Source organism: Lipophrys pholis (assembly GCF_963383615.2).
Source record: "Lipophrys pholis genome assembly, chromosome: 15".
NCBI classification, from domain to species: domain Eukaryota; kingdom Metazoa; phylum Chordata; class Actinopteri; order Blenniiformes; family Blenniidae; genus Lipophrys; species Lipophrys pholis.
The window spans coordinates 15857364-15878548 of NC_137642.1; the positions used below are offsets into that span (position 1 = coordinate 15857364).

At 42.5% G+C, this 21185-nt stretch overlaps 3 protein-coding genes across 5 annotated transcripts; 1 reads left to right on the forward strand and 2 right to left on the reverse strand.

Moving 5' to 3' along the window:
* The first annotated feature begins 3193 nt into the window (after window positions 1–3193).
* On the forward strand, window positions 3194–8340 carry slc29a3 (solute carrier family 29 member 3). Of its 3 annotated transcripts, none has more exons than XM_080482330.1 (7): window positions 3194–3306; window positions 4025–4119; window positions 4201–4603; window positions 5337–5419; window positions 5848–6074; window positions 6175–6337; window positions 7213–8340. In XM_080482330.1, exons 3-7 carry the CDS (start codon window positions 4268–4270, stop codon window positions 7823–7825), a joined length of 1422 nt encoding a protein of 473 aa, XP_080338456.1. In that variant the 5' UTR covers window positions 3194–3306; window positions 4025–4119; window positions 4201–4267; the 3' UTR covers window positions 7826–8340. The 3 variants fall into 3 exon arrangements, with proteins under 3 accessions (XP_080338456.1, XP_080338458.1, XP_080338457.1); XM_080482331.1 differs by having other exon boundaries at window positions 3224–3306; window positions 3756–4119; window positions 7213–8231; XM_080482332.1 differs by lacking the exon at window positions 4025–4119 and having other exon boundaries at window positions 7213–8231.
* Window positions 8341–8482: 142 nt separating this feature from the next.
* Window positions 8483–15900, reverse strand: psap (prosaposin). Its single transcript, XM_080482424.1, has 14 exons — window positions 15557–15900; window positions 13428–13561; window positions 13205–13279; window positions 12920–13045; window positions 12162–12377; window positions 11823–11966; window positions 11683–11739; window positions 10635–10802; window positions 10226–10318; window positions 9966–10149; window positions 9722–9885; window positions 9554–9634; window positions 9338–9445; window positions 8483–9219 (listed from the first exon to the last, which is right to left on the reverse strand). Exons 1-14 carry the CDS (start codon window positions 15588–15590, stop codon window positions 9184–9186), a joined length of 1620 nt encoding a protein of 539 aa, XP_080338550.1. The 5' UTR covers window positions 15591–15900; the 3' UTR covers window positions 8483–9183.
* Window positions 15901–16137: 237 nt separating this feature from the next.
* Window positions 16138–21009, reverse strand: mrps6 (mitochondrial ribosomal protein S6). The gene is made up of 2 exons (XM_080482425.1): window positions 20325–21009; window positions 16138–17506 (listed from the first exon to the last, which is right to left on the reverse strand). Exon 1 carries the CDS (start codon window positions 20666–20668, stop codon window positions 20336–20338), a length of 333 nt encoding a protein of 110 aa, XP_080338551.1. The 5' UTR covers window positions 20669–21009; the 3' UTR covers window positions 16138–17506; window positions 20325–20335.
* Between the last annotated feature and the right edge of the window lie 176 nt (window positions 21010–21185).

Consider the following 21185-nt stretch of genomic DNA (forward strand, 5'->3'; position numbering starts at 1 on the left):
CAGATTTTTTTTTATTTCATATAAACAATAGGACGTGTAAGGTTTCTTTTTTTCTCTTTTTACGATTGACTCCAGAAAGTCAAACACGTAAAAAGTACATCTTAAATATATTTTTAATAAGATATGATTATCGAAATCTTCCATTTCTTAACGATTCAATATGGCTTGTGAGACATTCTGTTCTTTCCCTGAGCTAAAATGTGCTTGGTACTCTCCTGCTGTGAGCTTTCAAACATTTACTGGATATACGATCATAGAATCTAAATCCCCCCTTCCTTACCTGAACCAGGGTTTAAATACCTCCCTTTTCTCTCCTCTATTCCCTCAACCCAACCGGAATAGCAGGAAGCCGCCACCTCTGAGCCTGGTTCTGCAAATTCTTCTTGTTAGAGGGAGTTTTTTTCCTTCCACAGTCGCTTATGCTTGCTAATGTGGATTTGTTGGGGCCAGACTGTTGTATTTGTTGCGATATAAGTAAAGTTGAATTGAATTGAATTGAATTGAATTGAATTGAATTGAATTGAATTGAATTGAATTGAATTGAATTGAATTGAACTTAATTGAATTGAACTTAATTGAATTGAATTCAATTGAATTTCCCCACAGAAAAATTCAATGGAATTGAATTGAATAGAACCTGATAATCTCCCATTTCTTTGGATCAAGTGTGATGAAGAAGAGGAGCATCCAAATTACTCGCTTTCACAAACATGAATGCTCGATGTCATCCTGTATCATACTGGGCATTGGCTCTCCTCTGACATGGGTGGGAGCACGTAGCCATGAAGACCTGCTAACCAGTTAATCAAGTCACCCTTGAAAGGGGTTACAATACCTGTAGAACTCGTTTCATGAGGCGTCACCCACCTCTACCTGCAGGTATATAGTCGGGCCCATCATGAGTGGAGGAGAAAGAAGACCTCACTCTGCAAACACTGAACTCTGCTTAGGCTGCATTGAATTCGTGGTCATGGAAATACTCACAGAGAACAAGGAGGAGGACGAAGCAGAATGCCCCGTGTGTTTGGGGACTTTCGCTGGGACTGAAGTCTCTCTGGACTGTGGGCATTTGTTTTGTTTAAATTGCCTTCTCAAAATAGCGACCTACAGCGGCAGCGGAGACAACAACAAGGGCAAAGTTGTCTGCCCTATGTGCAGACAACTCACATTCACCAAGATACTGCAGAGAGTGCTCAACAGCTCACCCATCAATGCAGCACCAAGGGAAAACGGACTGTTCACGATCAGCGACCAAGTGCAAACTGCACGTGTGCAGGACTTGCGTCTTAACATCGACAATGAGAATCAATGTTGCATGTCTTTTTTCAATTATTTCACGGAAGAGATTTGGTGGGTCATGTGCTTGTTCCTGGTTGTGTATCTTTTGCTGGTCTCAGTATTCCTGATTCTGTTTCAGTAGAGGCTGAAACTTGTGGATCCTGAGGCCAACGTACTCCAATTTCAGTCTTGAATTAATTCTTTAATTCTTTATATTGCTAAGAATCACTGTAATGAAAGTATTTATGTTTGCTCTGTCATATAGGTATATTTTTTACTAAGTTACACAATTTGATTTCTATGTTTGAGTGCTGAGCTGATGAAGCAGAAACCTGTTTATTTGGCTGGAGATGGAACTGATGCTGCAATGAACGTCTGGAGAAAGCACCTTCAGAGACACCGACCTCAGAGACACTGCTGGAGAACTACACGTTCATGACTTTCACTGCATGGAAACTCTGCTGAGTAACTCTCACAATAGTCATGAAAGCCCTGAAAGTGCCAACATAGGAGGAAGGAGGACAAAGCTGAGTGTTTTTTCGGGGAGACTGAAGACTCTCTGGACTGTAGACTGTTAATTTTTGTTGGGATTGCTTCGTCAATATAGTGACCTACCGAAGCAGCAAGGACCACAAAGACAAGATGGTTTGCTTCATGTGCAAACAACTATAACGTTCACCAAGATACTGCAGAGACAACTCAACAATACACCCATCATTACCAATGAAAACACTTCTGATCATCAGCAAGTGGAGCTCTTCTTTTCTGAGCCAAGCTCACCTTCCTGTTTATGTTTTGTATTATGAATTAGCTCAAGCCTACAACTTGCAGATATTAAGGCTCACTGAAGATTCTGGTTTGCTGAAGTATTTATTTTTTGGCCATTTCTTTTTCTGTCACTTATTTTCAATGTGTTGCCAGGAAACACTGTAAAATACATTTTTCAAAAACATTGAGAATAATTTTGTTTTTCATCATTGCCCCCGGGGGCACCTTTAACCTGCTTCATGAAAAGCAAATGTTAGCATGTTTTCTCCATGAAAATAGCTCAAGTCTAAGTCAAATATAACTGTAGGGAAAGTATTTATCTTTGCTGAGAGGCAGCAACGCCTGTAGGAAACATTATATGTTATGTAACTTAAGTAAAATTAACACGTTATGCTTTGGAAATGAAATGTAAGTTCAAATACATTTGCGCGAATAGTGTCTGCATTGTTCATACATACTTAAAGAAAGTCAATGAAGACTTGTTTTCAAGTAGACATATGCTATTCTGTACTGTAGAGAGGATTTCAGGTTATTCTGCCGATATGGACTGCCAAAATATGGACGATTTATTGGCTTTTTACTTGCAAAGATGTAAAGACAATACAGGCCAAATAGTTTTTCTGTTTGGAAGCTTGATTAATCTTTGTTTGATTTGTGTAGGTTTTGTTAAAATGTGTTTAATTGAAATGTCATAATTTACTCATATATCTTTGCATTAAAACAAAAGGGTGGTTAATTGTGAAATACCAAGGCTGCCACTCGGGATCAAATGAGACTGCACGTGGCTCCTGAAAAAAAATGTTGAGATAAATTATTTTCCAAAAAGGAATCTCCTTGAGGAATCACTTTGAGCTGAAACAGTTAAACACCATGTCTCATGATGGATTCTGAAATTCCCAAGAGATCCCGGTGCGTTCATATGGCCTTCAGAATAATAGGACGATTTGAAGAGATGCATTTTGTTAAAGACAACGTGAAGTGTTGGTTAATGCCAGAATTCCTGTACACTTTTATGGCGTGTGTATTTTATTAATTTTAAATTAAATGTGCATTCCTAATTAAATTGAAGTTTTACGAAACATAGGTTAGTCGTAGCCTTTAAAGTGTGTTTCTTTTAATGTGAAGGGCCTCAACCGGAAATGAATGTGTTGTATTTGTTGGCTTTGGTTCGTCAGCTGACCAGAAGCGGAGCAATTATCCATAGAATGGACTTTAATGTCAGGATATCTCCTCAACAACCTGCAGACTTCAACTGAAGAGGTATTTCTATCCACTTTTTGTATTTTAACTTCCTAATAGATACGAGCCGATGAGGCTAGCTTGGTTTTGAAGTATTTATTGGACACGTCTGAGTTTGTTTGTTTGTTTACAGCCCCAGAAACATCTGTTAAAGATCCGCACATTGCTATGGATCTGCTAAAAAAAAAAAAAAAAAAAAAAGTTTAAGAAACTTTGTAAGGGGTTGTACTTTCGCGAAGACCTGACCCGGTGTTTTCTTAAGATCGACACAGCTTTATCGTTTGTCTCGGGATCATGTGAGCATAGGTTCCTCATTAACGGCTCACATCATGTTGGAGGCTGCAAAGTCAGCAGAGATCTCAAAGCCTTTCTCCATCAGACCCCGAAAATAGTCCAAGTGCTGGTTGTTTAGAGAAGTGATCCAGCTGAGGATCCCTTTTGTGTGTCTGCGTGACATCTTTCCACCTCAGCTCTCTGGTTCTGCGTGAGCTCAGCACCGCTTCTTTATATTTGACCTGTCACCTGAAACATCTGGGGCCGTGAGGAGAAAAATCACAGAGGCTGATGGAGGTGAAAGGGTTTCTGTAATCGTGTTGGTGAACTTCAAGAGTGTGGATCCCAGAAACTCCGTTTGTGGCACACCGACAAGAAGTCTTGATGTGTTGGTGTGACATTCCTCATCTAAATCACACTGCAAATCTGTGTTAGAGATTGGCTTTGAATGACTTCTATTTTGCAGCCTGGCAGAGTCCGACTCACTGGATTTGATCTAGTCCAGATCTCCAGATTATGTCCCCACAACCAGCCAGATTATTTTATCATGGACAAGTAAAAGTGAGTCTTATCAAAGCCACAGTATTTAAAGAGAAGAAGAAAAAGAAAAGTATCAGAACAACGTGTTTTTCTTGTTCACAGACCCCCCCCCCCTGCCTTAGAGTCCTTTATGTCTTCACTCCGTGAGCGTCTCTGGTCCTGATTGAAAATGGACGACGTGGAGCCGGTGCAGCCCAGCATGAACTCCTCCTATCTCCAGTCTGCGCTTGGCAACCACCGGGCGTCTGACGAGGATGACAGCGAGGACGACAGCGAGGACCACGGCCCCTCTGCATCGCTGCTCCCAAAACAACCCTCGGTGTCTCTGGCCGTGCGCTACAGTCCAAAGGATTCCTACTATTTAGTGTACATCATCTTTTTTGTGTTGGGCATCGGCTCGCTGCTGCCTTGGAACTTCTTCATAACGGCCAAACACTATTGGCTCTACAAATTCGGTAACAACAGTCGTCGGGGCGATGACGAGGAGCTTCGCTCGGACCTCAGTGTGAGTGAGAGGGCGGTTTTACACGGCTGCGCTACGTTCGTTATACCAGCGTGTGCTTCCACACAGGAAGACGCACATTTGTGCAATTCAGCATGCGTCTGACATGGATGTGTAACGATCCTGTGACAATCCTGTGACAGATAGCACTGCGTGTCCTTTCACATTACACAGTAACAGAATTATAAATACCCAAAGGTTTGCTGAGAGGAAGGCAGGACGAGCAGCAGATCTCCTTTCTAACAATTGAGACGTTTCTATTTGTTTGACGAGAATAGACGAGCGTTTCCTGGAGGCAGATGGCGATATGGTCTCTGGAATCATATGAGAGGGCTGCTACAACAATCGAAACGAAAGAAAGAAAGTGGAAAATTGATTCTTCGGCCTTTATGTGTCGGTCAGCAGCTCTGAATGTTTCTGTGCGGAAACGTCACAGAACTTATTCTACACACTGACGTGATGCAGAAATCAGTGGCTGTTAACTCTATGAAAGTATGGGGATTACGTTTCTCGTCATTTTTAATGATTAATAATTCACTTAACTATACAACACCCCCGAGAAGGACAACAAAAAAAATGTTTAAGTTCTATTTATCAGTTTTTATTAGTTATAGTCCCTCCCCTTTCATTTTCTCTGGTTCTTTGTGAGACACACTGAATGTTACAATATGTGTTTTATTTTTGTTTTTTTTTATCCAAATGAGTATTTAAACAGCTGTGTGGTGTTTTTTGACAGGACTACTTTGAAAGCTATCTGGCCATCGCCTCCACGGTGCCCTCGGTGCTGTGTCTGATACTCAACTTTGTCCTTGTCAACAGGTTTATTACACACACACACACACACACACACACACACACACACACACACACACACACACACACACACACACACACACACACACACACACACACAAACAGATATTTACACATAAACTCACAGAACAGACTCTCTGACTTGGTTGTTTGGTGGCTGGGTGATTAGATGTGACACATTTGTCCAATCCAATGTCTTACAGGCTTAAATTTGAAGTAATCTAATTTGCCTCGAAGCCTTGCTGGTCCCTTTATACTTCTTTCTGTTAGTTATCCCTTCGGATAGATAAGTGAAGGCTGACTGTCCCACATCTACATGAATACAGTCAGACTGTAACCGAAGCATTCCCTCCCATCACGTATGATCTGCTCCACACTTTCTGCTGGTCAGCTGATCTCTGATAAAGTATTCCTCTGTGTGTCTGTGTTCTCAGGTTGTCTCCGAACGTGCGGATCCTGTCGTCCCTGTTCGTGATCCTGCTGGTGTTCCTGGTGACGACGGTCATGGTGAAGGTGGACGTGTCGGACTGCCGGGTGGAGTTCTTCGTGGGCACTCTGGCCAGCGTGGCTGTCGTCAGCGGCGCATCCAACCTCCTGTCTGGGAGCGTGTTTGGTATCAGCGGGCATTTTCCCATGAGGATCTCTCAGGCGTTAATATCAGGTGGAGTGGCGCGTTCGTGGACGGACGCTGCCGGCTCGGCGGGATTCATAACAGAGCGATTCATAACAGAGCGATTCACCGTCACGTTCTCTGTCTTCAGGGCAGGCCATGGGAGGCACGCTGAGCGCGGTCGCGTCGATCGTGGACCTGGCCGTGGCCAAAGACGCCTCAGACAGCGCTCTGGCTTATTTTCTGACGGCGGACGTCTTCGTTGTTTTCTGCATCGTCTCATATTTCTTGCTGCCTAGGCTGGCATACTCAAGGTAACTAGCAGGATTAGATACTCTCGTACTTTCAAAATCTGTGTTGTTATGTACAAAGGGACACATCCAGCTCATTTTACACTTTTTTTTTTTTTCTTTTTTTTAAATCAGGGCTGTAGATTGTTATAACTTATGTGCGCCTGTGTGAAAATGACAGAAGTGGAAGTGAATCTAAAGCAAACATGGATGAACCCTTGGCCCATTCACCACAAAGTGACTGGTCACACAGATGATCAAGGGGAAATGGTCAATTTAAACAAGTTTGAACGCTATACTGTATTACTGAATTTATTTCAAAGTGAGTATTCAGTAACGTGTTGTGCTGATTTATTGAGCAGATTGCAGACAGATGTGTGTATTTTCCATTAAATCAGTTATCATTAGTCGCAGTCTACTCACTGGCTGAACAGTTATTTAACAGTTTGTCACTCCGGTGATCAGCGGCAGCAAATAAAGCATCGATACGAATGTACTGAGGCAGATTTTTCAAGTATCTAGTTTTCTTGAATCATCACTTTTCTGATGGCATTTTTGCTTCATGCCCTCTATTTGAACTCAGACATCTTTACTTTCCGGACAGTACATGTGAAAGTTCTTTGTTACTTTTAAAGTACCTCAGACGAGGAAGTTCCCGAAAAACATTTAAAGCAACAGAATCGTTACTAATTCTTGATGAGGAAAGAAATGGAATAAAGGATTTTATAATAAGTTTAACTGGGATATCTTTTTCTTTTTTTTTAATTCAGAAAACAATTAAATTTCTCAACACTGATACAAGAACATGATGTGTGTCATTCCTGGTGATTAACTAACTATAAATGCCATCAGGACAGCAGAATGGGCTCAGGCTTAATGTTTGTATTTCCCCCTGGTAGACACTACATGCTGGCACCAACGCGCCCCAGCCCAACAGTTCGTGAGGAAGGAGCTGCGGCAGACATGATTCCTCCACTGCGGCCGATCCTGAAGAAGACGTGGGTGCTCGGCCTGAGCGTGTTCTACGTCTTCTTCGTCTCCATCATGGTGTTTCCCGCCGTGTCCTCTGGGATCCAGTCTGTCCACCAGGGCAGCGGCAGCCCCTGGACCACCACTTACTTTGTGCCTCTGACCAGCTTCCTCCTGTATAACGCAGCCGACTTCTGCGGCAGGCAGGCCACGGCCTGGCTGCAGATCCCCGGTCCCACCAGTCGAGTCCTGCCGGCGCTGGTGCTGTGCCGCTCTGCCATAGTGCCGCTTCTCATGTTTTGCAACTACCAGCCCAGGGACCACCTCCACACGGTGCTCTTCACTCACGATGTGTACCCGGTGGTCTTCAACTGCCTGCTGGGGCTCTCGAATGGCTACTTAGGCACGCTGCCAATGATCTACGGCCCAAAGGTGGTGCCCCGAGAGCTGGCGGAGGCCACGGGGGTGGTCATGTCGTTCTTTCTCACGCTGGGACTGGCCGTCGGATCCGCTTTTTCTGTGATTCTCGTGCACAGTATCTGAGCAGAACGGTGACCTCTGGCCCAGACGATCAAAAGTGCTAATCCAGCGTTCTGACATGAGGGAAATAAGCTTCTCACTTTCATCAAGCCTGATCTCCTTTATACCTCATAATGTGTTTACGTGAACATAATGACAAACAATAAGGGACTCGTCAAAATTGAGTTTTAACCAAATAGTTTTTTTTAAATTTTCTGTGTAAATGTTTGACGTTTATCATGCATCGTGTACATGCCTCTGTATCCACCTCTGGTTCTTATTTGTAAATGTTGAAACTTGTAAAATCCAATGGACACTAACGGTTTTCATACAGAAGTGATTTTACAGAATAGCAATGCTGTTTTAATAAGAATCATCTTCAACTGGTTATGGACTCAATATTACAATTAAAACTGAACTGATGTTGACAAAACATTTACATGATTTTATTCCAGGTGCCCTCTTTACGGAATGTTTTTTGGGGAAAATAATCTGAATTAAGTTTCTTTGCAAACTGTTGTATTAATATTTCTTCAGCGGCATAGTAGCAGAGTGGTTGGCATGTTCTCTTCACAGTACCAATGTCCGGGGTTCAACTCTGGACTTTCTATAAAGTTTGATAAAGGCAGTACAGACGGTCGATTGGACCCTGAGAAAATCAACATATTGACAGGAGAGAAATCAAAGTGGTTTGGGATCATTTTTATTGTTAAAATGTTCACAGATCAACTGACATTTTGGGTTTGAAGCAGACATTTGAATCAGAGATGCGGTTTGTGTTATAGTCACACTGATTTATAAACAGTAGGAAGAGTGCAAACAACAGGAGGTATTTTCACGCGAATCACCTCCGTATCAGCTCGTAATAACAAAAACACCATCTGTCTACAAAATAGAAATTCTTTCAAAGATCAGACATACTGCCAGATGTATTGCCATTCAATAATACACTGAAATATTAAATGGTCACTCCGGGGGGAATAAAGCAAAATGAGCTGGGGAGGTCAATAAACCCACCAAACAACAGCTTGTTAATGCTTTAACAGTACAAAAATGCAAACTGGAAACTTACTTTCACCACACAAGCAGTACAGGTGAGTATGTCTGAAATTATGCAAATCTAAGAACGCAACAAAGAGACAAAACAAGCCAACTTTCAGTCGACTACACATGTAATCACTGCTCCCAACCCAAAAAACAAAAAAAAACCAACCCAGAGGAAAACAAAAACATCACATATCCAGTCCCTTTCCATGTTAATTTAAACGTAGATTACAGTTCCGAGTCTATTCAAAAGAAAGGACAAAAAGTGAAAGTGGGAAGCAGCTCTACAGTATTTTTCTCTTTTCTTTCCCTACAGATGTGTTCGTGGTGGTCTTCCTTTATACCCACACATGGCGCTTGCAGTGACTCACAGCCTGGAGGACAGAAACAAAGTCATTAGACGGGAATCTCAAAGCCAACAGAAAAGTTTACTGAGGCATTTATTCAGGTGTTTCAGCCAGGACTTGAAGCGAACTCTGCACCAACACTCACGTTGCAGCGAGTTGCAGTCTCCATGTTCTTGCACCAGAACGCAGGTCCCCAGCTGCACTGCTCGGTTCCCAGCAGCCTGCGCACAGCTTCAGGACACGCTCCCATTTTCTGTCACACACACACACACACACACACACACAAAACAGTTCAGGTATTAAACATCACCGCAACATGGACTCTTGTATCATTCTGGAAGAAAAATAGATTCCTCCTTACCGTGCACACAAAGTCTGGGTCGAGCATCTGGAGCAGCAGCTGGACGAGCACCGGCTCGTACTGTTCAACCAACTGGTCGCACTGTCGTCATGGATACAGGAGGGGTGTTAATGTGAGGCTGTGACGCGAAGAGAGATACGAAGCGTCTCGCTCGATGGAGCCACTCACCTCCTTCTGGTAAGGCTCAGGCAGGAAGCTGCACACTTTCCTCACGGCCTCCTCGATCTGGGCTTCTGTGGCATTCTGCTCCAGGATGCCATCGATGTAGTTCACTGCCATTTTACACACGTCACAGTAGCCTCCGGCCTTGTAGCGAGGCTTGTCGAGGGCAACTGGGGAATTAAAAAAAGATCATATGTAGAAAAGGCTGCAGTTTTGCCTCAGGGCGTGGTGTCATACAGCGAGAGCTCACCGACAAACTTGCGGCTGGCGTCGTTGCAGAGAGCCAGCACCCTGCAGACGGTCTTGGGGTCGGCCTGCTGCACCAGCAGCTCGATGATGGCCTGGCCGTAAGTCTCAATCAGGTCCTTACACTGGGCGGTCAGAGTGGAGGGCAGGAAGGTGCACACCTTCTCCACAGCGTGAATGACCTCTTCCTAGAGAGAGAGAGAGAGTGAGGTCAGCTTGATGCCACAGCATCATAGTGGATTCATCCTGCAGTGCTACACCCACCTCGGTGGTCTCATCCTCCAGCATGCCCTCCAGCTGCTTCATCACAAACTCACAGATAGCACAGGTGGGGGACTCACGGACACGTACCAGTCCCTGCAACACCAAAAAGTGAAATCTCAGGAGAGCGTACCTGCATATACCACAACAATCTACACATACAGTTGGATAACAGAAAAGAATGCAGTTTTTACACAATCAAATCATAGTTTTATTGCACTATTCTGACAATGTGTGACTGTCGAGTGTAATTAGTCTGTCATCAACATCCACTAAACATGGAGCTGCTACAATTCAATAATGACTTAATGACAACTTAGTCTAAATGTTTTATTTAAATTATCACCATATGAAAGATTTTAGACATTAACATCGTGACTGTATGCATTCATTCTTTTGGCTTTTGATGTACCTTAGTGGCCTTGTCAGAATCAGAGTGGACCTTTGTGGCAGCAAAGAGTTTGGCAGCAGGTAAAACCTCGGCAGCAGACACAGCGCGGGCAGGCTGCAGCTTCAGCATGGGGACGACCTTCTTCGCAGAGTCACATAAACCAGCAAGGCAGCAGATATCCTTGGGGTTCTGAATACAGAAAGTTATTGTAGGATAGAAAGAGGTGTTTGATTGTTTTTTTTTAAAAAAGCCTTTTCAGCTGCATGCCATTAGCATCAAATGATAAAAAGTGTATGAACTGCATACCACCCATGCAGCGGTTTCTATGCAACCAAAGCATACATGAAAAAAGGTAATAACATCTGTATGGATGCCAGACGTAGCCATGAACATTAAAGAAACAACAAGAAACAGTCAAAAACCAGTTCACCTCTAATCTGACATATTTGTGACAAGATGGAAGCACACTACAAATGACCGGGGGCTGCCTCGATGTGAAACAGCAAAAGAGAATCCCGTAGCGTGTCGTGTCATTAGTCAAACAAACACTCAGGTAAGTAGTGCTACTCGTGGATTAGATGGCCATCCACATCCACATGCATGTCTACAGCGTGGGGAGGGGGGGGCGGCGTGTGGAGTGGACAGCACAGGAAGCGGGAGCTAATGGTTAAAGAGCTACAGGCTGAACACAGAGTGACCTACCTGTTCCTGCAGAGCAGCAGAACAATACCAAGAGCAGGAGGAAAGACGAGAGCAGAATGACACAGATGGAAAGGAGATTAAGGAACACAGGTGAAAAAAAATAGAACTAAAAAAGAAAGTAAACCGTCAAAAGGAGGTAAGCTGTAAATACATGGCAAGACAGCAGGGCGGGTGGTGCTGCGGAGCTGAATATGGACTAAATGCCGCTAAAATATTATTATGAAAATGGTAGTTTTTCATGAGCACACTTTTAACATCAACATACAATTTCCAATTGGATCCCAGTTTAGCTTAGAAATCTGAACTAAAAGATTGCATGAACTTGAAATCAAAAAAGTAGAAGATGGAAGCAGTTTGGAGAACTCACCATGGACATAAGCTGCTGGACAATAACTGGAGCATACTGGCTGATGTACTGCTTGCACTGCAATGAAGGAAAACAAACTATTAACACCGAGCAGCCGCAGTGTTTTTATTTTCTACGCCTCATTTATATCGGACACTCACCAAGTCAGACATGCCGGGTCCAAGATGGTCACACTGGTTCTCAATTCTCTCGATCATGGAGTCGACAAAGGAGGAGTTCTGTTTGGCTGCTTCCTGGGTGTCGGTCAGGAGCTTGATGCAGTCCTGACACACTTCATTGCTTTCCTGCAAGAAGACGGGGAAGAGCGACAATTGAAAAAGAAGGTAGACATTAAAAATGTGGTCGAATTCAATAAGTGAAGGACTTTAGGAAAAGGGGGGCAGAAATACTGAATCCTTGCACATTATTTGATGATCCTACAACCATAAACTTCAGAGAAGTCCAGGCTTCCTGATCATGAAAAGAGTTAAACGGCATACCTGCTTTGGCACTTGGTGTTCCGGGGCCTCCTGCTTGGGGCTCTTCATGGGGTAGAGGAGGCCTGGCACGTTGAGCATGAAGGGAGCCACTCGCTGGGAGAGGTCGATCTGAGGAATGTCATTGGACTCGAGCTGCTTGTGGGCCAGAACCTTCTCCAGAGCTGCCTGCTGGGACCTACAGAGCCCAATAGCTCCACACACCACCGTGGGATCCTCCTGAAAGATACACAACTTCAGGTTATTTCAGAGACTCTACCCTCAGACCAGTTTAAAATACTTCTTCAAATAGAACATATCTACAAAGAATGATCTCTTGTGTTAAAAGCTGCAGAAGCAGGTGATAGACAAAGGCAACAATTGAACCTAGTGATAGCAGTTAGTGTTACACAGTGACTTCTCTGTTCCCATTTAGCTGTAATCTCACTTCCTCATCAATAGTCCCTTTTCAGCAGGCTGCACTTTGCTCACACAGCCACTTTTGTTTCGCCTTTTTTCACGTTAAGGAGCAACTGGGCGATTTACTCAGCAGCCAGAGATAAAGGGGGGGTGGGGGGGTGGGGGGGGTGATAGACCAATTTCATTGCACCTTATTAAAGAAAGAAGACACAAAACAGATAAACCTATTCAATATTAAAAGAGTAAAGACAGAAATAGAAAGTGTGTAGTGATAGCTTAGGGCATTTTTAACAATACCATCAAGACAAGGCGATTTTTTTTTTTTTTTAAGACAGTGAATGAGAAAAAGTGATGAAACTCACCAGTTCTCCTTTGAGTATTCCCATGAGGATGGGGTAGTAGTCATCCACCATCTCCTTGCATTCCGCAGTCAAACCTTGATCAGGAATGAGCTGACAGGCCTTCTCCAGGTACCCAAGAACCTCAGCCTGAAACCACAAACACACAATCACTCATCTTTTTAGCCTTGGTTTATTTCAGTGGTTTTGCCCAGGGAGGCACAATGTGCTTCAACTTCTGGTATACAGTAGGTGTAGGTAACTCCTCACAGAGGATTATTTCATACAGTGTGTTTTAATGACTCTTACCTCGGTAGCATTGTCCTTTAATATTTGTCCCACCACTGTTAACACCTCCTTACACAGGTCACATGGCACTGATTTCTGAAGAAAAATAAACAAATAAAATGTGTTAATGATGATGATGATGTGCTACGAAAGCTCAGAAACATTCGAGGAGACGCATGTTGTGGGATCATCTGTAATTAACTAGTTTAAGGCAATAACAGAAAACTACACAACAGAGTCTCACCATCTGGGGCTTGTTCCACACATTCTGCTGGCAGTGGGACACAGCTCCACACAGGGAGGCCGTCTTTACATTCTGGCACCAGAAGGGGGGGCCACGAGCACACTGCTCAGTGCCCAGCAGAGGTGTAGCGACAGCTGCAATGTAAACAAAACAACAAAATCCATAATGATATAATGCTCAAAGAGTTTTGATATTGGCGTTGCATGGTGTAAATGTGAAGTACACTATACTGAAAACAATGACAGACATTCTCACAGGTCAAATAGAGGGTTTTACAAAAAGTGCTGCTTAAACACAAAAGCTTTTTGCAACCCATGACACCAATGGTGATGGAGAAATTCTAGATTAATTCCCGAAAATGATTAAAAGAAGGAAGTTCCTGTTTTTCAGTGCAATTTTACTCAGCAGACTTACTCCAAAAATAAGCTTAAAAGAAAGACATTTAAAGGTCAAAGTAAACCATCTTTAAGCTGTGTTTCCCCTATTCAAACCAGTGTTACCATAAAGAGCTATAGAACTAGAAAAACTTAAATGTGGAAGTGAGTAACTAAGCCCTGTTTGACCCTTGGGTATTACAGCCAGGGGGGAATTTTCCATAAACAGAAATGAAAACAACAACCTCAATCCTATTAAACACAACTACTTTGCTCCCACCTGCATACAACTGGTACAACCTCACACCACCCATCACCTGAACTACACACACAAGATGAATATTCATACTAGTCAGTTTCACTGAGGTGTGAAAAAGGGGAAGTGAGAAAGCACTATATAAAACCGCTCCTGTTTCCCGTCCACTGTTCCTACCCTAAAACACTTACTTGAATGTTGAGACAAAAATAAAAAGATCTCATGTAACAATTGTTGAGCTAAACAAGGCTATTAATCTCCTATAACCACTGTTGAAGACATTAGTTACATGTAGGGTATAACCAATAGGGATGTAACAGTTACTCAAGGTGGCATTTGGTGATAAGGTCCAAGAACTGTCAATACAGGCCAGGCGGCATGGACACGACCTCCAAACACCCACCAGGGCAGGCAGGGCATTCCCTCCCTCAGCCGGAGTCACATGAGCCGCCACAGAAAATAACAAGTTGTTCCAATGAGGACATCTCGGCACACGGTTTCAGGGAACATTTACAGAGGCCGGGACTTCCTGCTGGATATTTCAGTGCTCAATAAAAAGTTTTACAAGAGGTCAACAATACTGGCGCTTATCTCAATCTGTGTCTGATTCACTTTGATTGACCCAGATAGTAAAAATGAAAACTCAGTGAGAGTCAACTTCACATGATGGTGCATGCAAATTCAATTAAAGATCTCGAGAAGACACATCGCACATGTGAAACAATTTAAGAAAATGCACTAAGCATTAATCATGTGGTAAATATAAGCATCATATGAGGTAGTGTATTAAAACATTACATTGTGGTTCACTACAACTGACTTTTGCATTCGCCGACCTATTTTTTTTAGATAACAAAGATAAGAGTTACAGGTGGCCACGGAGACAAAATGGAGACATCATTACTAGAGTGGCTTGGTAACAAAAGCAGAAATGAAAATGTAAAAAAGAAAGAAAGAAAATCCCCAGCGGGTTAATAACAAGTGAATAAAAGGTTGTAGAGACTGTGAACAAAGTTGTATTACATACTGTACACAAGCAGCAGCGGGACCGAGCACACGAAACCACACCTAAAACACCACCGAACTCGGATGGAAATATAAGACAGTTTCATGTGTTTTTTTTGGTTTGTTTGTTTTATATAAAAAAAACATAATTTCTCGTCAGGCAATCGCACTGTCCTCCTATTTATTAGCTTTGTTAGCTGGCAGGCTAACGTTAGCTGCTAATTCAGTGACATCTTTAAACTTCAAACGGAACCAAGACAAAAGAGTCACTCGACACAAACAATCCCCTCGACAACCAGACTCGTTATAAACGATTAAAACACTATTTTTTATGTAAAATAACTGACATGACCGACATTAAAGTTGTTTATCAAACAGCTGCAGCCGTTTGAAACGCTTCCGCCTGTTAATGTCGATTACACAATCAGAAAGATTTCAATAAACCCTCTCAAAACAAATAATACACGGGACAATAATGTATTCCGCCGTGTTACCTGAAGACACGAAGAGCAGCGTTAGCAGCAGCATGACTCCGCTGTTTTGAGCTGGCTGTTTTGTTGTTGTTGTTGCTGAAGCGAGGCGGCTGGAGGACTGAGAGCACTGCAATGCAGGCGGAGGCTTTATGATGGCTCACTGTCAGCTGACTGCTGCTCGGCCTCTCATGTGACTCTTCATCATCACAGAGCACACCGACACGACTCGCACTACTGTACAACTCCTGCACAACTCCGCTAGTGCACTTGACATGTTGCTATCGGAAATATATGCCCCTATTTATTGTCTGCAACTGTCATAACATGTGTATAAAATGATTCGCCCCTCACTGCATCCGGTGAACGAAACTTCAAAGGGAATCGCCCACATGAAAGATCTACTCACAAACTAATGCGTACAGAGGAGACTATAATTGAATATAAGGATGTAATACACAAGGAACGTAATATTGACAAGGCATATGAAGCACATCGCAAACAATATAGATCACAAACTGTACAGAGTTGGAATATCCAATGCATGCAATCAAATACAATAAGGATCAATCACAACACTAGTTTCACAGATCAGACAAATTCACCTTTGTTACTTGTGTTCAAAGCAAGTAGAAACTTTCTTCCTCAAAATATACAGAAGTTGTTTGGAGATGTTATAAACTGAGAGGGAAGTCTAACTTTAAAATGATCCGAATCTGGAAGTAGAGAAAAATCAAAACATTTGCATCTCATTTTATCTGGTGAGTACAGTATGAATAAGTATGAATAAGGAATTTAAACAAAGTTCAAACATAAAACAATTTAGGAGAAAATATAAAGATACAAGGATGAAGTGGGGGGTGACAAGCATGAGGGATTATAGGATTTTACTGCTGATGCTTTGATTGATTGGCTTGTTGTTTTTTTCAAATTTTCTTTCTTATATTATTCTTTTGCTTTTTGAATCTCCTTGGTTTCCTTGTATATTGATATTTTTGTAAGAAGAACATTGACAACTTCTGTCACAAGTATCGTTTTAAGGAGGCGACCACGAAACCAAAAGTGAAGCGCACAAGATGAAAGGGGTGGGATTTAAAAGACATTTCTTCCCACTCACCTTTGAACATAAGTGGTTTTATGTTCTTGATTATACAATCTGTTTAGAAGAAGGACCCTCAATAAGAAATTGTACATTCTACACACTCACAAAAAGCAATGCAGTTACAATTTTAAAAATAAATCCATGTGAGTCCCAGATTAGAGTTAATTGTTGGAGTTTTGCAATCCGAGTTCTGCTTGATTTAAGATTTTCATTCTGTTTTGCATCCCTGTGGGAGGGGTGTTCATTTCAGAGAAGTAGTAAGCATGTTTTCTCAACACGGAGGACAGGTCAGCCCTGTAGCCACACAGAATGCAACAAGAATGTCTTTGGGTTAAGGCTTCTTTGTGTAAAATTCTCATATGCAAGGATTTCTTTTCAAAGTAAAATGGCTCTGGTGCAGAAACGCATGGTGTGCTGGGATTACGTCTAGGAAAGCAAAGGGTCGCTTACACAACAAAACAAACCTTTATGTTGTGTAAGATGAGGCCCAGATACACAAGGGACTCAAACTCAGCAAGTTCTAGAAAAAAACAACTACTATGTGGTAACCTCAATTTAAAGATCCCAGGCAGCACTGTTGGTCGTTAGTTTTTTTCTTCCACTAAGGGGGTGAACTTTGGAGAGCAAACTAAAGATTTTTTAAATAGCTTTTATGAAAACAAGAACCGAAACTGTGATCGCATGACTGAAAACCCCATGAAACACATCATTTTAACCATTAAGAGCCCAAAAAAACTTGCAAGTTTGACAAAAAAAATGAAGTTTATTGTAGGATTACATCACTTTACAACCAAATGAAGAGTGACAGCAGTTAAAAAGCATTGGAGAGGGCAGCGTGGTCTGTACATCTCCTGGATAAGGGCTGAGTGAACCTGTAAAACAAAAGGGGGACGGATGATACGCAGAGTTAAGTTACAGCACAGTCAGCACATCACGATCTCTATAAACAGCAGACCTCAAGGTACACACGACAGGGAATTCAATGAAATTTAATTGACATATCAGCTGACTTTGCTTGTCTTCGCCTGAAGGAATTCAAGTCAATAATATCTTCCAGGGTACTGGGACAGTGCATTTGGCAGACACTCGGACACCTTCCATGAATCAAGAAAACATATGTCAGACAGGTGCGGGTGGAGTTCATGGTGACTTGCACGTAAGCACTTATTCTTGGTTTATGTGAATCTTGTTATCAGAGGAGCTCTGACGAAATGTTTCTTTGACGTCCTTTGTTGAAATCGTTGGTCAGAGTTGATTCCATTTTCGTTTGGACTCCCACTGCAGTAGGAGTCCAAACTGATTCTCCTATAAACCAGTCAACAATTAAGACTTCTGATCCGTATCTTCATGCCGCCGTCTTCTATACCACTTAACCCCGTTCAAGGTCGCAGGAGCCAATCCCATCTAATCTGCAGATTGTTGCTACTTAAGGCTTCCGCACACTGTCCGACATTAACAACCTTAGTAGTCACAGCCTCTCACGCTGTACGAGACGAAGGTCGGTCAAATAAATTCTGAGCATGAGCGGACAAAGACCGTGTTGACAATACACTGATGAGCTTGGGTCTGAGTGAGCGTCTGTCCAGTGTGTTTCCGGTGTCGTGGGGATAACTGCGTCATGTCATACTGCATTTCTATTGGTTAGTTAAGCTGACGTGATGGCGGCTGTAGCCACGATCCCCCTGAATATCAGACGCTATCTGATATGGATCCTCGGCTCCTGACTTGACACCTCGGCCGTCCATGAACCCTGCACACCGTGTGACCCGTTAAGAGCAGCGACCACAGACTTTAACGAATCTCCCACGACCTGATCGCACTGTGTGCGGGAGGCTTAACACTGATGATTGAGGGCCTTTCATTAGATGTCCTGACATGATCTTTCCTGGTTAAATATAATATAATCAATCGCTGTTCTGACCCTCAGGGAGAATAAAACGTTTGTAAGCCCTGACATACATGTTCATAGAGTTACCTGAGTAATGAAACTTTTACCTTCTCCGTCCACATTGAATATAAACGCTCGGCAGTGTGAGACGCTGCTGTTAAAACTGATCCGATCAATTGCATTTTAACCAACAACGGTTGAAAAATAAAGCAATTACATAATTTAAAACTTAGTTTTCCCAATGACTTCATAGATGAGGGAGAAATGTTTCAGGCAGTATCTTCATGCAGGTTTGTGGTTAACTCTGGTTGCGTTTAAGCAACATATCAATTAGTCGGTGAGGAGCAGAAATACAATTTAGGAATTCAACCACTGCTCAGATTTCATCAGTTAATTTGCGCAAAAGATTACAAAAAGATTTGCTTCATAAAGAGCAATTTAATCTTGAGCTTGGTCTTAAATAATGTTTTATTAACCCTTAACACAAAGATCAATTATTGTCTAATTATTGTTTCTCTCAGCAGAAAGGAAATACAATCATAAGCTGTAATCTTAAAAATATGACAAGCCCTACGGGGAAACATTCATTTGCCCTCGACTTTCATGGGATTATTTTCCAGAACTTTGAGCAGCACAGAATTTTTAAATAATATGAGGTGAACATAGAATCATTATTATCAAGATTTTTTATAAAAATGATTGTGAAAACAATTTAAAAAAAAAAAACCTTTTACTTTGTGAGTCTTGAAAACCTGTTTTTGAACTTCTCAAGTACTTTATGAGAAGAATGGAACAAATCCACAAAAATACATTAAAATAAGTACCTATTATAACAAAGTTGAACATAAACAAGATCTGATCTCATCTTCAGATGTTTGCATTCCCTCAGAGTGAAAATCCAATTCTGTTGATATAATAGTTGTTGGTGTTTATCAAGTAATATTTTATTAAATCAAAACATTTACCCATATCATGATGAGTGACAGGATACACTGTATTAACACAGCGATAATATGGCCAATGCGAGTATCACTGAGGCTCAGAGTGTGTATGAGACTGTGACTTTTCAAAGCTTCACCTATAATCAGCTAGGATCAGCTGAAGCATCCTGACACCCTCTGTTGATTAAATCAGGATTGAAGACGGACTGACATCAACTGCAATTGTTCAATAAAAGTAAGTCCTATTACTAATTTGTCTACAGTACTGTCCCTGTTCAGTGAACATAATACTGATACCTCGACTTGAAGAGATTGCAGGATGATGCTGCGTGCTAAAGGCGGAGATGTGACCGGGCTTCAACCAACAATAGGAATCACTGAGGAAAATCAGATTGTACTTTAAATATTTGTATATCAAACTCCTTAAAACTATATTTTAATATGAACATGGGTTCAAACACTGGCCGGGCCTTTCTGTGTGGAGTTTGCATGTTCTCCCAGTGAGAGCTTGGGTTTCCTCCCACAGTCCACAAACATGTGCGGGTTTAATTGGGGATGCTAAATTGTCCCCAAACGTGAATGTGATAGTGTGTAGTAGTCTGTCTCTGCGTGTCTGTCCTGTCCAGGGTGTATCCTGTCCTCACACCTAGTTAACTGGACCTTGCACAGGATGATGAACTGGTATAGAAGATGTAAGGATGACTGGCACAACTCAGATTAAACTGAGGTTTATGTGGATAAATACCACAGAGCAGTTACATGATTCCATTTGTTGCACAGGGGGTAGTCATGAAAACACCCAGATTTCTTTTCGAGACGACGCACAACATTCAGGACTGATGACGCTGTCAACCTCCTTACATGTAGTCAGGTCAGGTCTGGGGGCCACAACAGTTGCTGTTCTGGACCTGGTCTTCTTTCTTCAGCAGGGTGGGCCTCACCACGTCCACGTCGCGGTGCAGGTGGTTCAGCAAGCCGGTGAGGATGCCGGGGGACGCGTGGAAGTCCACCAGGAAGTAGGTCCCCCGGGAGTGCCTCTGGCTGTGTTTGTTCATCTTGTAGGGCAGCAGTCTCTCCCCCATGTTCTCCAGGTCCCTCACCACGGCGCCCCGCTCCATCAGAGCCTCCACCGTCCTCCGGACCGCGGCCGCCGTCTCGGGCCGCTGCATGGCCTTCAGGATCAGAGCCAGCTCGTACCGCGGCATGACTCCTGATAAATAAAATAAAAATGACCACAACAACCCTCAATTCAAGCTTTGAAACGAGCTTAACAGGCTGCAGGGGTCACTGCATTGTAGCGCAGCTCATAGACCACCATGTTGTGACACGAGGGAAGGTCGTCACTGATGACGTTGAACACATGCGTCTGCAGGAGCAAACAACATGTCGAAAGAAGAACGAAATAAACACGACAAAGTAAAAACACTTTGTTGGTTGACATCGTGTTAAACGAACAGATACGTTGGATTGAGTTAGTGTTACGCTACGTACACATTTGTATTCTTAAAATGTTCGTTCACAGCCTCCTACGTAACTGCTATGCCTCAAACGAGCTCAAGTAAGATGACTCACTACACCCTGAATCCCAGTGCCGAAACAATTACCCCAGTTATCACACAATGCTATCATTCAGTTTAGTTGAAATCGCCTTTAATGAACAGGAACCCATCAATAAAGTGAAAAAAAACACCTAAAACAACAAAGTAGACTTCAGCATGTTTG

Bases quoted from the DNA above. Each gene is read 5' to 3' on its own strand.
- slc29a3 (XM_080482330.1), top strand. From the start codon at position 4,268: ATGGACGACGTGGAGCCGGTGCAGCCCAGCATGAACTCCTCCTATCTC. The intron at 5,420-5,847 runs GTTTATTACACA...CTGTGTTCTCAG, and splicing joins AACTTTGTCCTTGTCAACAG to GTTGTCTCCGAACGTGCGGA. The intron at 6,338-7,212 runs GTAACTAGCAGG...TCCCCCTGGTAG, and splicing joins CCTAGGCTGGCATACTCAAG to ACACTACATGCTGGCACCAA.
- psap (XM_080482424.1), bottom strand. From the start codon at position 15,590: ATGCTGCTGCTAACGCTGCTCTTCGTGTCTTCAG. The intron at 12,378-12,919 runs GTGAGTTTCATC...TGTATCTTTCAG, and splicing joins GAATACTCAAAGGAGAACTG to GAGGATCCCACGGTGGTGTG. The intron at 9,635-9,721 runs GTGAGTGGCTCC...CCATGACGACAG, and splicing joins CTGAGCCTTACCAGAAGGAG to TGCGACCAGTTGGTTGAACA.
- mrps6 (XM_080482425.1), bottom strand. From the start codon at position 20,668: ATGCCGCGGTACGAGCTGGCTCTGATCCTGAAGGCCATGCAGCGGCCC.